The sequence below is a fragment of the Sitophilus oryzae genome, unplaced genomic scaffold (genome assembly GCF_002938485.1).
Source record: "Sitophilus oryzae breed Bouriz unplaced genomic scaffold, Soryzae_2.0 scaffold_2006_pilon_pilon, whole genome shotgun sequence".
Lineage (NCBI taxonomy): Eukaryota > Metazoa > Arthropoda > Insecta > Coleoptera > Curculionidae > Sitophilus > Sitophilus oryzae.
The window spans coordinates 458430-474354 of NW_022146732.1; the positions used below are offsets into that span (position 1 = coordinate 458430).

At 32.3% G+C, this 15925-nt stretch overlaps 1 protein-coding gene across 1 annotated transcript in view; it reads left to right on the plus strand.

The window, feature by feature from the left end:
• The window catches only part of LOC115883956 (GTPase-activating Rap/Ran-GAP domain-like protein 3), a 298089-nt gene that overhangs the window by 20255 nt on the left and 261909 nt on the right, over positions 1–15925 (plus strand). Inside the window, exon 2 of the mRNA XM_030902380.1 lies at positions 15154–15223. Within this exon, the coding sequence (XP_030758240.1) occupies positions 15154–15223 (70 nt within the window). The remainder of the gene's footprint in view (positions 1–15153; positions 15224–15925) is intronic.

The following is a 15925-nucleotide window of genomic DNA, read 5'->3' on the forward strand; positions in this document are numbered from 1 at the left end:
CTAAATTTATATTAAAACGCGTTTTAATTGTAATCTAGGAATGTTAACGCTAAAATATTAAATTAAAAACTAAAATATTTTCTATTTTGCAAATATCTACCGAGAAATATACCGTGTGGTCCAACGGGACATAGGAAATCCGATGTAAATTTTGAAGAGGTAAAATCCATCTCCCCAGATGATTTTATTCAAAAATTTTATTAGTGTTTTGAAGAGGCGTTAAAGTTGTACTTTCTTTTAGAATTTTGTTTTATTTTAAATAGGAATCTAAAAGTTATATGCAAAAATATACCTTCAAATTACTAAAAATTCATAATACGGCTCAGTGAAAGCTACAATTAAAATATCAAAAATATGATTTTGTCATTGTCAAATTCGATGTTTTTTTTTGGTTTACAAGAATTTATGTGGTTTGGATAGGATGGTTATTTTTTTTCTGTATTGGAATAATCTTCTATAAAATAATTAATTGACTGAGAATAGTATTCGCGGAGTATGACTTGATGGCTGCTCATTACTCGATCACACGCAGGCCTCGCTCATACCACATACATCCACAATAATTTAACAAAAAAAGAAATACTTATAACTAAAGGAATTTAATAAAACTATACTAATTAATAAAATGTTTACCTGATCCCCCATTCGCCGCCAAACCATACCCCAAATGATTATAAAATTCACGCCTCACAATACAAAGCTGTTAAGGGTAGAATATTTACACACAGAGATGTCGTTTTCAGTACATACATCTAAATTTCTGTATTTAGTGGGCCATAAAGACGGTTTTTGAGTGTTTTCGACAAGAAGAAATAGTCCTGTGGTCCGACAGGAAGAAATAGACGTGATTCAATGTTATTCTTTTCTTCAACATGAAGAATATTTAAGTTATTTTTTTCCCTCGTGTTCAATAATGTTTGTCCTCACACTTCCAAGGGCCTTTAGTTTCAAACCTCTGCAAAGTTTTTTTTATTCGGTATAGACTTTCCGGAAACTGAGTTGCGAACATATCTATCACACCGGGAATAATATTTCCAGCAAAATGCCGTTATACTACTATTTATTACATGTTAGATAATAATATATCCATATTGTGAAATTAATGACATATATTTACCTAATTGTAAAATACTTGTAATTAAACAAAATATTTGCTTTTAAAACGGAACATATATTAACTTTTTCAGAAGTTCGAAAATCTGAATTATTTATTTTATACAAAATTACTATTATATATTTGGTACCTTCAATTTTTTGTAAAGAAAATGAGACATCTAATTTGACAATGACATCACATTTTTGCTGGTATTTTAATTGTAGCTTTCTCTGGGCCGCATTATAAATTTTACTAATTTGAAGGTAGATTTTTACAAATAATGTTTAAATTACTATTCCAAATGAAACGAAATTCTAGACAAAAGTACAACTTTAACGCTTCTTCAAAAAATTTAATACAACCTCTGCATAAAATTATCTGGGGAGATAATATTTGACCTTTCCAAAATTTAGTATTTAAAATTATTAGTATTTAAACTTAATTATAGAAAAAAATTACAATACCTGATAAAGAATTACTGTTATGATAGGTAATATAAAGGCAATAAAATTCGTTCTAAGATAGTGAATTATCGTTTTTCCTTATATTTTTTTGCTTTATCTCTCTGCGTATCTATTATTCTTTCATTTACTTGAAAGCCATTATTTAATGCTAACGCTTTCGGCGAGACGAGAATCTAAATGGATTAAACTTACATCGCCCGTGCATAACTCTATATTCTTTCCAGTATATTACCAATTTTCTTGACCAATGAGAATGGAGGACAATGTGTAATTCATTTTTATGTCTATAATAGAAGCATAAAAGTGCTTCAAAGTAAAACTGTTAACCCTCCCTAGAGCGGGCGCGTCAGGAATTTTGTACCGCAATTTTACTAATTTTGTTGAAACGGAATATCTATTAGACGTAGGTGCCCTTAAATATGCTTATTTAGGGATATTTGATACCCTGGGTCGTAGTAGTTGCGTATCCAGCAATTTTGGTTCAATATAAATTCTGTCATAAACCTGGCAACTACAGAAGTTGCGGTAATCCGTGCTGCTACGCGCCCGGTTATGTAAGTAAAATAGTTATGATATTATTTAATTATTTTGCTTTATTTGGTGAAATTTTAAATTATTAATTAATTTTTTCGATTGATTTTATAATAATCTCTTAAATATATGTTATACAGGGTGAGTTTCCTACGTTGTTCTCTATGGGCATCTCGGAAACTACTGGAGATAGAGAGCTTAAATGGGGAAAGAATTGCAGTTTTGTGGGGTTACAAATATGCGCCCTTCAGATTTTTGGAAAAGTTCATGGCTTACTAGATATTTCGAAAAAAGCAAATTTTGGCTATTTTAAAAATTGTCCCTAATTCCATTATAATGTATTTTAGACAAAAAGTGTTGAGATAAAAGTTGTAGGTAATCACATTCCTAATGAGTTGGTGTTCTCCGACTTTTTCTAAAGCTTGTCATTTTTGACTTATGACACAAACATATGTTTTTTTTTAATTGAAACCATAGTTGGCCATGACTTCATAAAAAGCGCCATTCTTTAAGCTTTTCAGCGATATAAGCTATAATATGTTTCTTTCACAAAATTACTGAGTTATAGCCAATTCTTATCTTTCTTCACTAATTTCACTTAGTTAGCCATGGAAACAAGGTTTCAATGGTGTTCTAATTTTGTTATGATTATACCAGTTAAAGACAAAAAAAGCGAATCGGTCCATGCCCTGTATGTAAAACCAATAAAACTGCTAGTTATTGCAAATAAGGCAACACATTTGTTGTTCGCATAAACTACAGTAATAGACTAATCAATTGTCACCGGTATATCTACCTATAGGAAAAGACTAAACATTTGGATGATAGTTTCGTCTTCTTCCAGTGGTTAATTTTTTTAATATTTAAAAGTTTCTGTTACGTAGTTTACGTAAAAAAGGTCTCTCGGTAAAAATCGCTACGAGTAATTAATGCTCTCGAGATATTTGGAATCGAAATTATCAATACCTGTCACGATTGACAGAAATATATTTATTTTGTAGATTTTCTTACAGTGGCGAAATACCCATACGACTTTTTCGGAGAGATGAGTCCGTCACAGAGGCATAGACATTTTTTATAAATTAAACATTTTTTTGCTAAATAGTTATTAGACTGAAATAATAAATTTGAAATGTTTTTGTGCTAGAAGTTCAACAAAAACTGTTCTATTATAGTTTTTTCTAAGAAAAATTTATGATTAACTAGCGTGTACCAGCGACTTCGTTCGCGTCGAATTAATCATTTGTAATGGTGATGATAAAGCAAAGCAAGAATTTCCATTAACATACAAACTGGATAAAAATTTTCTCACATTTATGCCAGCACGAGAAAAAACAATATGGCGATATTATTTAACTTGGTAATATTTGAGGGGTAGTTTCATCTCGTTGGAATTTGACTTTCGAAAAATCCGTTTGGCAAAAATAAGCTTTTTACGTCAAGCAGTTTAAGCAGAATCGTGGTTAAGAAATTACCCATCTTTTTGGAACACCCTGTATGATTTTTTAAAAAATTTCAAAATATGTAAAAAACCCAAATAAATTATGCTTGTCCAAGCGTTTTCCCGAAAGACTAACCATTTTTTAAATAACAAATATTGTAACATTTGATGGGCGTTGTCACCCTCTTGGAATTTGAAATTCGAGAAACCCGTCCTTATCGAACCTCTACACCCCACAGTCAATCCGTTTGGCAAAAATCAGCTTTAAACGTCAAGCAGTTTAAGTAGAATCGTGATTACTCAATGGTCATATTTTAGGAAACACCCTGTATAAATTTATAAGAAATCTTTAAATATGTAAAACAACAAAATAAAATATACGTGTTTAAGAGTTTTTCCGAAAACTCACCGGTTCTTAAATAAAAAATATTTTAATATTTGAGGGATATTTTCACCCCCTTAGAATTCGAGTTTTGAAAAATCCCTTCTTATTGACCCTCTACACCCTAAAGTCAATCTGTTTTCCAAAAATCAGCTTTTTACGTCAAGCGCTTTAAGCAGGATCGTGATTAATCAATGACCAGATTTGGAGACCCTGTATACATTTTTAAACAATTTTAAAATATGTAAAAAAACAAAATAAAATATACGTGTTTAAGCGTTTTTTCGGAAACTTGACCGTTTTTTAATTAAGAAATGTTGTAATATTTGAGGGGTGGTTTCACCCTCTTAGAACTGGAATTTCGAAAAATCCCTTCTTATAGAACCTCTACACCCTAGAATCAACCTGTCCAAAATTGAGCTTCTTACGTTGAGTGGTGGTTTCAGCAGGATCGTGATTAATCAATATGTCAGTCAATTAAGGATTTTATATATTAGTATAGATTTTAAAAAATATTCGGGTTATTAGGCCGTGGTCTATTGGAATTGGTTCCTGTGGAATGGAACCAATTCCAACCAACGACGGCCTAATAACCCGAAAAACAAAATTTCTTCAAAAAATAAAAAATTCCCAAATTTATAATTTCAGTCAAATAGTTATCTAGTCAACATTTTTTTTTTGGCAATATTGACATGTATTGACTGTTTCCATTCCAAATATCTTGAGAACGGTTGCTTGTAAGGATTTTTACGAAGAGTAATTTTTTACGTAAAAATTCACGGAAATTATACGGGTACGGGCGACGGGCACGGGCGACGGGCACGGGCACGGGTACGGGCGAAAAGTTATTACTATTCAAAGCAATTAAAACACATGTAAGTGGCGCCCCCTACAAATAGGAATCTTATTAACATCAAAATCAAATTTCTCATATCAAAAACTCCAATTTTCACACCAATTTTCATCCAAATATTGACGTTACTTCAGAAATTATTTGGAAAAAAATCGAAACAAAATTGAAACTTCTACACCCTGTATCTCCGAAACTAATCATTTTCGGACATACATTTATATTACCTTTTTTACTTATTTTTATCTGTAAAATATGATCCGAAGACAACGGGAGTTTCCGGGATACAGTTCGGACTTCCCTGTATAGACGATGGATTTTGTTCCGTAGTTTTAAATTAACCAACACATTTTTTGAGCAATTTTAATAGGCCTAATTTCTCGATGATGAACCCTGTAGCGATAATTAAACACCACTTGGTTTCTTACTTGACTTATCAAAGACCCATTTCTTTCAGTAACACGCACCAGTAACTGTTATTATCCATAGCATGTTATTATTTCTAACCACGGCATTCTGTCAAGATTAGTTAAGAAATAAGGGAGAGCCTCTGTAATAGGTTTACAAACTACGCAATTGGGTCTATTTATACACGCTACTGGCTTTAATAATTGAAATTACAATTTTCAACATATATTTTTTTTATTTTTTAGTTTCTTATTACCCAATTTTTGCACTAAGTAACAAAAGTAAGTAAAAAAGGTTTTATGAAAATTTTCGCTAAAGTCAACCGTTTAGGCACAAAATCCCTGGAAATTTTACAATTTTGCGTAAAATATGATATATTATGTATAGTCGATTTTCCGAAATCAAATGTCGATTAGGGTTCACTAAAACTAGTTTTAGTTTAGTAGTCTTTAATTTTGTCATGATACAGTAACGTATCATTAATTCGCTCATTAATTTATGAATAATTAATTGTCGTGCTGGACAGCATTCATTGCGAACTTACCACCAGGTTCAGCATTGGTTTGGTTGTACTAAAGATGCCGAAGAATGGGGTTGGAAGAAAACAAAAATAGACATTACTCCAGTCACAACGTTGAAAGATCCAGCTCCAAAATCCCTGTTGGCATTTTTATCTTACAGGATAAAAATGCCAACAGCAATTACATGCAGAACCAACAACTATGGTAAAGGCTGCGGATGCAGAAAAGCAGGATTAAAATGTTCAATGATTTGTGCATACTGCAATGGGAAATCCTGTGATGTCACTGAAGTGTCACTCGACGAATCCTATGAAGAGGAGTTGGACTGGCCTGTAGATATCCCGCTGGCGGCCGAAGATGAAGAGTTGGACGTAGGGATGGGAAGACCCGGTTCATTCCCGTGACCCGTGTCTCACCAGGTCATTCATTGAAATGACCCGTTCATCATGATTCGTTCATATGAATGATCGCTTTACTGTTTCAGTGTAACCCTAACTTATTCAAAACATTCGAAACTCGGAACGCTGAATGAAATGATGCATGAATTGTTTTATCTTAATCATTATGAAGAAATATTATCGCGATCGCGATGACGCGATGCCTACCTTAATTAACTAATAATGTGAAAACAATTTCAGACGTAAATTACAGTAAATTAGATATTAAAATGCGGCTCGGATGTGTGCATTGATCATTGAACGGGCGGGGGTTTAATTCGAACGACTCAATACGTGAAAAGAGTTTTTCATTTCAATCTTCAATGATCCGATCGTTGTTTTAGGTTCAAATTCAGTAAGACACGCAGGAGAGGATTTTGTGTTTCGGGTCATATGATTGATAGGGTCACGTAAGGTGACCGAGTCAATCACGGGTCTTTCTAAAGATTCGATCATTGTGAACGAATCATTCACGAACGACACATCTCTAGTTGGACGTATTGAGAGACCACCCCGATGAGCCCAGCACAGCAGACAAGATCGACTTTGACATTAATGAGCCAGATCCGTCGGGCTTGTGCAGATAAGTTAAAGTTTTTAACTTATCTAATGGAGTAGGCCTCCGGGGAGACCACGTTAAAATAAACGCGTCATATACTTTACCTCTTGGGTGGTGTGGAAACAAGTACACATTTTCAATAACTAAAATTAATTATTCATAAATGAATGAGCAAATTAATGATACACCACTGTTTTATTACAAAATTAAAGAAACTAAACTAAAACTAGTTTTAGTGAACCCTAATCGACATTTGATTTCGGAAAATCGACTATACATAATATATCATATTTTACGCAAAATTGTAAAATTTCCAGGGATTTTGTGCCTAAACGGTTGACTTTAGAGATTAATTTTATTCCCTTTAATTTTGCTCTTTTCAAATTTTCGCCAAAAACGCATAGTTTTCGAGATATTCACAAAATACCGATTTTGGGCGCCATCTTGGCAAGATGGCGGCGCCGGCGGCAAGTTTGGAAATGTGCATTTTATGGATTTTAGTTAGGGACCCCAAAACCTATAAACCTGCAAAGTTGCAAAACTTCCGGACTTTTTTCCAAGCTAAAATCCCCAATGACTGAACTAAAAGTGTTCTTATATAGTTGTATTTACATATAATAAATATTTTTTCTTTGTTCTCTGTGTTTTTTTTTGTTTCCGACCACGACGGGAAGTGATATACTTCCTGTAACGATAAACATTTTTTTGTCCGTTAGGCAAATTTGTATATTAGTAAATTAGTGCTAACAAATTGGTCTTCGAACTGCCGACAAATTGGTCTCCGTTGGATTAACGCAGCAGTGTTTAAAAAAAATAACTAAACTCACAGGCACGAATAACGGCGGGCACCTCAAAATTTTCATGTATTTTATAGTTTTATATATTGTGTTTTAGTTAACCGATTTTGATTATTTTTAAGCAGTTTGTATCTAAATTCTTTGACTTTCTAATGTCTCTTTCTAAATTGAAAAATGAATCTTACGATCTGTCAATTAGACGAGGGAAAACAAAATATTGATATTTTGGTGAAAGTTTAAAACACGACCTTGTGTGGCACGCTAACAAAGCAAGGAATCTAAAAATAAATTTATCATCTAGATGTATCTTTTCTTGATAGTTTGTTTCTTGATTCATATCAATAGCTTTATTTTTTTTTTGAGATATCCGCTTTTGAACAAAACACTAACAGATTCTCGTATGTTTTTGGTCCTAGTCAGCAGACCTATAAAATAGTGGTTCTGATGTATGTAATGTCACTGTCAATGGGGGGGGGGGGATCATAGTATTATTGTCTGTTGGACAGTTACTCTAGCAGATATTGTTTTAAATCTAAAAGTTGATCTCTATCATGATCAACAATAGCCGGTATTTTAGTACGCTAACAAACAAGGAATCTAAAAATAAATGTATCATTTAGATGTATCTTTTCTTGATAGTTTGTTTCTTGATTCATATCGATAGCTTTATTTTTTTTGAGATATCCGCTTTTGAACAAAACACTAACACATTCTCGTATGTTTTTGGTCCTAGTCAGCAGACCTATAAAATATAGTTTCAGTCACTGTCAATGGGGGTGGGGGGGATCATATTATTATTGTCTGTTGGACCAGTTACTCTAGCAGATATTGTTTTAAATCTAAAAGTTGATCTCTACCATGATCAACAATAGCCGGTATTTTAGAATTTAGAACTATATCTACCAGAATGACATTACAAAAACAATAAACATTATATTATAAGCGTGTAGATGAAGACCCAAATTCAAAGCTGAAGTTGAGTTAAAATCGATTCAGAAACGAATATCTCCAATAAAAATAAAACTATTACGATGAATCAAAAAACAAACTATCGAAAACAGACGTACTTAGATTCATTAAAATAAATCAAGGTGCCCCTGTCTCGTGCCGGTGAGTGTATTTTATTTTGCAATTTTTCTTACAATACAAGTGGCGTAATACCGATGGGAAGTCTTTTTGAAGAGATCCCAAGTAGCAAATTTTATTTTATAAAGGTTGTATAAACAGCTATGTGATAATTTTTATAGGATACCTCATTCATATAACGTCCTATATGACCGTAATATGATAGCTTTACAACCAAAAAAGGCCCGTTTTTATACAACCGTTTAGTAGTATAGAAGTTCTATAAAAAGGGTATACAACTCTTATGCAACTATTTTACACAGCATTATATGACTATTATAAAACTAGTTTTATTGTGTATTACGTGGTCACATCTAAGAAACAAAACAATAAAAACATTTGATCATTTAGCGAGGTACAAGAGTATTTTATTTTTTACCGAAGAATATTAGGAGCAAATTATATTTTAAGCGTGTCGTAAAATGAATCTAGAGGATGTGGATTGTTAAAAAGGAGACTTTACTCGACAATGAAAATGGCGGGTAGAGCCAGAAGGTACAACAAATATGTAATATAAAAAATCATTAATAGGGTTTGAAAAGTAGGGACAATTTTTGTTGCGCCGAAAATTTTACTGGTAGATTATAGGTATGTATTTGGCAAAAAATTAAAGCGCTTTAATTTCGATTAAGGTTTACATATAAATTTAAACAATAAAATAAAACAAATTTTCAAAAATTCTTGTTTTTAATTTAATTAAACACTTTATTACTGTATGTGGGAATCTTATTCCAAAATAGTTCTCAAAAATAACATTTTACAATGTATTTTGATGTTTTTAATTTTGCTTCATATAATGGCGGACATAGGCCATACAAAAGTTCTGCCTTAAACATGGCGAATTATAATGCAACCATTTTATTATAAATGAATCCCTTAAATATGTCTTTGTTGTAAAATAAAACGGTATAGGATAAATATCTATCATTACGCAGAATTTCCAGGCACTATAAAACTATTTTGGGCATATTGAGATTTGTGACAAATAGATGTTGCCAAATCTCATTTAATTAGTATTTAAACTGACAAACATGATCAGATTTTCATGGATTCATGCACGCAATGCATTTCATGCGTGCCCGACGAGTGAGCGGCAACCTAAGGAAAAGCAACAATAAAACGATACAAACATTACTACAGTAAAACTTTTACACCAACGTGGCAACAATGCTTTGAAGAAGCCAGACAACCCGAGAGATTTTGGCTTTTGAGAACCCAGGGAATTCTGGGGATTATTTGCCGTAATTTCGAGGAGTTTTTTCTTACATGCTCTTTATAACTACCACTGCGTTTGTTAACTTTTTTCCAACTTTGTCCAGAATTCATAATAGCTGTGATTGATTATATTCGTACGTAGATATTACTTTTGCAACAACAACAATAACAAAATAAATAAGTAGGTATACCATTTAACGCAATAAAAAAATCATACAACGTAATACAACTTTAATAAGACAAGTTTAAGTAACTATTATATGATCTTGTGACTACTAGTTATATGAAAATTATAGAACTCTTACATGGTGGGTATAAGAGTCTAATAAAATAATATGTTTGTTATATAGCATTGTCTTATTAAGTGTTATATCATACTAAAAGAAATTATCGTTTAATGCATTATAGGATACGTTGTAAAAATTACTAGAAAATAGTTTAATATGACAACTTTTATTAAAAAACAGAATGGTCGAAACCAAACGCTTAATAAAATCAAGCAGTCCTTAAGACAACGCTATTCGACTGTTATAAAATAATTCAATCCTTTTAGAATTTCTTTTTGCTACTTGAGATGATATACAAAGGTATAGTACAAAATTACAAGTACCTACAAAATAGAAGTAAATTTGTATAAAAACCAAAAAAGAAGGCAATTGAAAGAAAAAAAATGCAAAAAGAGGTATGTTAACTTCAAAAGTCCAGAAAAAGTAATTGTATAAAAAATCGAGTTTCAAGAGCATGGATCTAATCTTTTCTTTGAGTTCATTATTCTAAATACACACAACCAAACTTATATGGAGTCATCTATTATTTTTCATAATTTTTGAATCGTATGAAAATTTTGTGTTTATGAATAAAACTCAGTCCTTAACAATGACTTTTAATGGAAATTAATCCATATAGCAATAACCTAACCCAAAATAAACAAAATGACATTTTTTTGTTTTCTAAAACAAAATTAAGATTTAAATTTTTAATGGCCAAAAAGCAAAAACAAAATAGAAAATTGATAATTTTAATGTTCCTTGTTGCCACTTCTAGCCCTTATGCAAGCTTCTATCCGCGCTGGTATGCTTCTGATTAAATTATCAATGTTGTCTTGGGGTATGTTTTCCCATTCTGCTAATGCTGCATCAATAAGCTGTGCAAGATTTCCTGGATTGTTTCGACGAGCTCTAACCCTTCTTTTGAGCTAGTCCCACAAATGTTCGATAGGGTTTAGTTCTGGTAAACATGCAGGCCAGTCCAAAACTAGCACCTTCCGTTTCAAAACGTTCTCTAGTCACTCTGCTGGTATGGGGAGGTGCACTATCGCACAAGAAGTTAAAATTGTCCCCAATTTCAGGTCTCCAATGACTAACGATTGGTTCTAGCACCAAATCAACATATCTCCGACCCGTTATAGCGTGTTGAAGTAGTAACAATGGAGTTTTTGCTCTCAGTCTAATACCTTCCCAGAACATTACAGTTCCTCCTTTATATCTTTGTACAGATTTGGCAGCCTGAAGTCTCGCTCGTCTTCCTGGGGCTCCGAATTCGATGGTTATCTGATCTTAGGCCAAGTCTGGTCTCATCCGAAAAAAGAACATTTTGTCAATTCTCAGTTGTCCAGTTTTTATGTTGAAGGCATCAATTTAACCGATCAATTTTAGTTTACCGAGATAACTGTGGGATCCGTAACTCTCTCCTACTGTAAAACCCTCGAGCACGAAGCCTTTTTCTTATGATTTCAACTGAAACGTTCACACCTCTAGCTGCCAAAAGTTGTCTTTGTAGCTCTGGATGAGAAACACTGGGATTTATTCTAGCAATTTGGAATTGAACAAGGCGGTCTTGTTGTTCAGTTGTGACTTTTTAACGACTTTATCTGGGCCTATCTTTGTGTGTTCCTAATTCCAAGTACCTTGCATATGTTTTCGACACAACACCCTGGGTAATGCCTACTGTCTCTGCTGCGTCTCTAGCATTCCTTGTTCGGCGAAAACAATAATTCTTTGACTCTGTACATCTGTTAATCCAACATAAGGCATTTTTTAAATTTTTTTTGATCGATCGAATGAAAATTACCGGGCAGTCGTGATTTTACTACTGAACACAAAATTCAAAAAAAAAAAAAATCGCGGCAGTCCAGTCGTTTATTCTTTACTATCATGTTTATTTACAACAAAAAACCTTATCTTCAAGTTGTATATCAATGTTTATCCTTGCAAGAAATTTAGTAGAGATAAAGAGTGATTCCATATAAGTTTGGTTGTTATGTTACTACTATACACATTCGCATAGACAAGTATCTCATCAGCGGCCTTAATTTTACACTTATCTCTAGATAAAAATCGTATTTCTACCTCTAGATTTATGAAAAAATGAGGAAATTCCTTAGCAAGTTTTAACATTTTTGATTTTACTTCTCGGTTAAGATCTTCAACTGGGATTAAATTTTCTATATTAAATTTCCATCGATTTAGACTATTTCCAGAATTGAATTTTATCCGATCTGTGATATTCTGAGATGAATAAATTTCGCAAAAATTTTATTCGAACTATTCTACAGGAATAGAGGTTCGTTTAAAGTTTAAAAGAAATCGTTCTCTTTTTAAATTTCGAACCTCATTTGGAGCAAAACCGATATTGGATTTAGCCAAAATTTATCGAAATAGTAAATGGTCGATTTTTCCCGTTTAATTAGAATTTCACTTCATAAATGCTCCTATTAATGAAATATTCGAATAAAAAACATGTACGAAATCATGTAATACTCATAGAATAGTTTAATACGCTGAAATTCCGTTCGGGTGCTTATCTTTTTGAATGATATTAATCACTAATTTTACTGATCTTAATGCGTTTATTTCGTATATTAGTGCAAGAATATTCTTTTTTTAATTAATCATAAATTTCTAAAAGTAATGGTCACCTACATTGTGAATGGCATATTTAGAAGAAGAAATATAACCAGTTTTTGTGAACAGTAATACGAAAAAGTTGTAGATATACGTACTTAGCATAAATAAATACTAAAAGCAGTGCTATGCCGAAACAATAGTCAAGCGAGTCCAATTAAATAAAATCCCACCGACTGAGCCAACTATTGTCAGCTAAACTTAATGACGTTTCGAAACGTAGAAATTAGATAAATTTGAAAGTTGTTTAAAACAAAAAATTAATTGTTTATAGTCGCTTCAACAATAATTGAGCGTCTCCAATAAATAGAAGGATATGCTTCATACTCACTTTGCTAATTGTGTACAGAAAGTTAAGTTTATCTTACATTAATTTTTTATACGTCATCATTTAAACTTATTCTTGATTCTAGTATTTCTCACTAACTTAAAAAGGAAGAACCAAAAAATCCACTATATTACAAGAGAATAATTGGGTGTGCCGGAACCATTAAGTGAATTCTCGTTCCAGAGCAACTGATATCAATATCATGACATTCAAGCGGCAAATGTTTCGGCAAACATTATCGTTCTACTGAAAAGGAACTATTTTATGATGAGAATCTGAAAAATGATCTTAATACACTCAGATGCAAAAAATGCAACGGAGAAATTTTTGGTCAAATTTAAAGCTTAACTTTAGTGTTATTTTTAGTCCTATTTTCATAGTTTTTTTTTAGCAAATTGTATGTAATTATATCATCTTTAATTCTTAACTCAGTTCTTTATAAACTTTAGTACTTGGCATATTATACAGGGTTAATCGAGGGGTTGTTTTTTTACCCTAATTTTAAAAACCCTGTCCAATAATTTCGTTTGTAAATGTTCCTGAAACATAATTTTACGGTCAGAACCATGTCTCCTGAGCATTTTGTTTTTTGAATCATGTCAATACATGCCTTGGTTAATTTTTAAGAGCGAAATGAACTGATCACGATCAATTTGCAATTTTGTCAATTATCATTACATTTTGATGTAATTTTTTAATATGACGAGATGGTTTTGGTGACTATTGTCATAACGACATAATACGCTGCATTGGATATTCTATACCAAATTAATAAAAAAACTTTAAAGACTAACGTTACAGCCTGGGTTTTAATAAAAATTAATAACAATAACAGAACAAACGATATTAAAGAAAACATCATCACACAAACAGAAAAAAAAATGTAAACACTACCATAATACTTTGTATGGCCTCCCTTGGCTGCTATAACTGCCTGTATAGGTCCGTTTATACTGTTATTGAGGCTTCATATATCATATTGCGTTATGTTTTCCCGTTCTTCTTTAAGGACCAAGAGAAGTTCATTTAAAGAAGCTGGTGACCGCTTCGTGACCTCTAACCCTCCTGGGAAGCATTTCACAAACGTCGAACATGATGGGCAGTTCATAGTAGTATATAGTTAACAATAATCACCAAAGCCGGCTTGTCATATCGAAAAATACCTTCAAAAAGAAATGATAATTAATTGAAAAAATTGCAAATTATTGACGGCAAGTTCATTTCGCTCTTAAAAATTAGTGATGGGAAAAACCGATGTATTTTAATAATCGAGTACTCGAGTTTCAAGCGATTTCAATAATCGAGCGATCACTCGAGCGAAATTTCGTTCGTATTTAAATATACGGTTTTTCGCCGTTGCCATCGCTTGTACTTGTACTCGTAACGCCAGCAGTAAGCTGCGTAAGCGACGAGTACTTTCGCTTGATCATGTCGATGTAGGTGGTAAAATTTTGTCACACAGTTACGTAACACATAACGTCGTATAGTCCTATAATTAACAATGCGGTCCCAATAAAAAGAACAATCTGTTGTTTGAAGATATTTTACCAAAAATACTGATAAAATATTGCCAATCTGCAATGTATGTAGCAAATTTGCTCGATAGGATCGCTTGCGTTCGTCACTCGTTCGTAATCGAGCGATGTCGGTTATTTCAATAATCGAGTACTCGAGCGAATTTTCGCTTATATTTAAACAAGACTTTTAATCTTTTTATTTTGTAATAAATTAAAACAATAAAACAATATATAAATAGTTTAGAAATTAATTCTTAACATTGTCTCCTCTTACACATTAGTCTATCTCATCTTCTAAAATTGTTTTGTTTTGTAAAGCGAGAGTGTGAATAAGCGTTTAACTCCGTATAAGTTTAATCTACTAAAACAACACCAACCAACTTCGTAGCACGGGTCGTTCCATTTAAGTTCCTGCAGTTTATATTTATCTTGAAACTCGTTACGTGTTATCGGACGTTTGGCTGAAGAATGGCTTCGAGTTTTTAGTCTACTTGAACGGTTCGAATACACAGATTTATAATAAAACTCTTTGCAATTTCTTACGATTTCTAACGATTCGTTTCTTTTTTTCTTTTTCAGCTCGACGGCCAGTGATTTAATATCTAGAAGAGGAGTTTTCTCGCGACGATATTATGGATCAGTCGAACAGGTATGATAAAACTTTCTTTCCGTTTTACTTCTTTTTATTTTTATTCCATATGAAACTTTTAAGAGCACGAGTTACGGAAAGTAACTGGAGATATACGTTTTTTTTTCTTATCTTGAAAACTTTTAAAACATTTTTCAAACTATTAAATTAAGGGTTTAAATATTAAACTGATAAGAGAAAATGAACATAAAATAATCTTAATTTTTATTATTCTTTTTCTAAATGAAAGGTATATATTTCCAGATAGCTTACGAAGCATTTTTGTATTGTTTAATCGCTATTGCCTTATGTAAAACTAATAAATATTAAAAAATACCTGAGAAACACACCTATAACACAATAATTACCTAGTTATCGTATGGGTCAGTTCAGAGAAGAATAGAGCTGTTCAGAGTTCAGAAACTGTTTTGCTCTTTCTGTGTGTGTCCAGCCTACTTGATCATACCTTTGCCGCACCCTTTATCCCCGCGACAACCGTGTCTAGCCTTATACAACCAGAGCAAGAGGAAAACGAAAACTTAATAGCAAAACAACAGAATAAAAATTTATGATTGAAAGAAAATGATGATTGATACAAAAATATGGTTTTATGATAAACTTTTTAAATTTATATAATAAAAATCCTAAATGGTCGTGATTTTTATAACTATAAAACACATGCAGGGTTTGGTAATAATGCGTGGGGCATCTGTAACTCCTAGA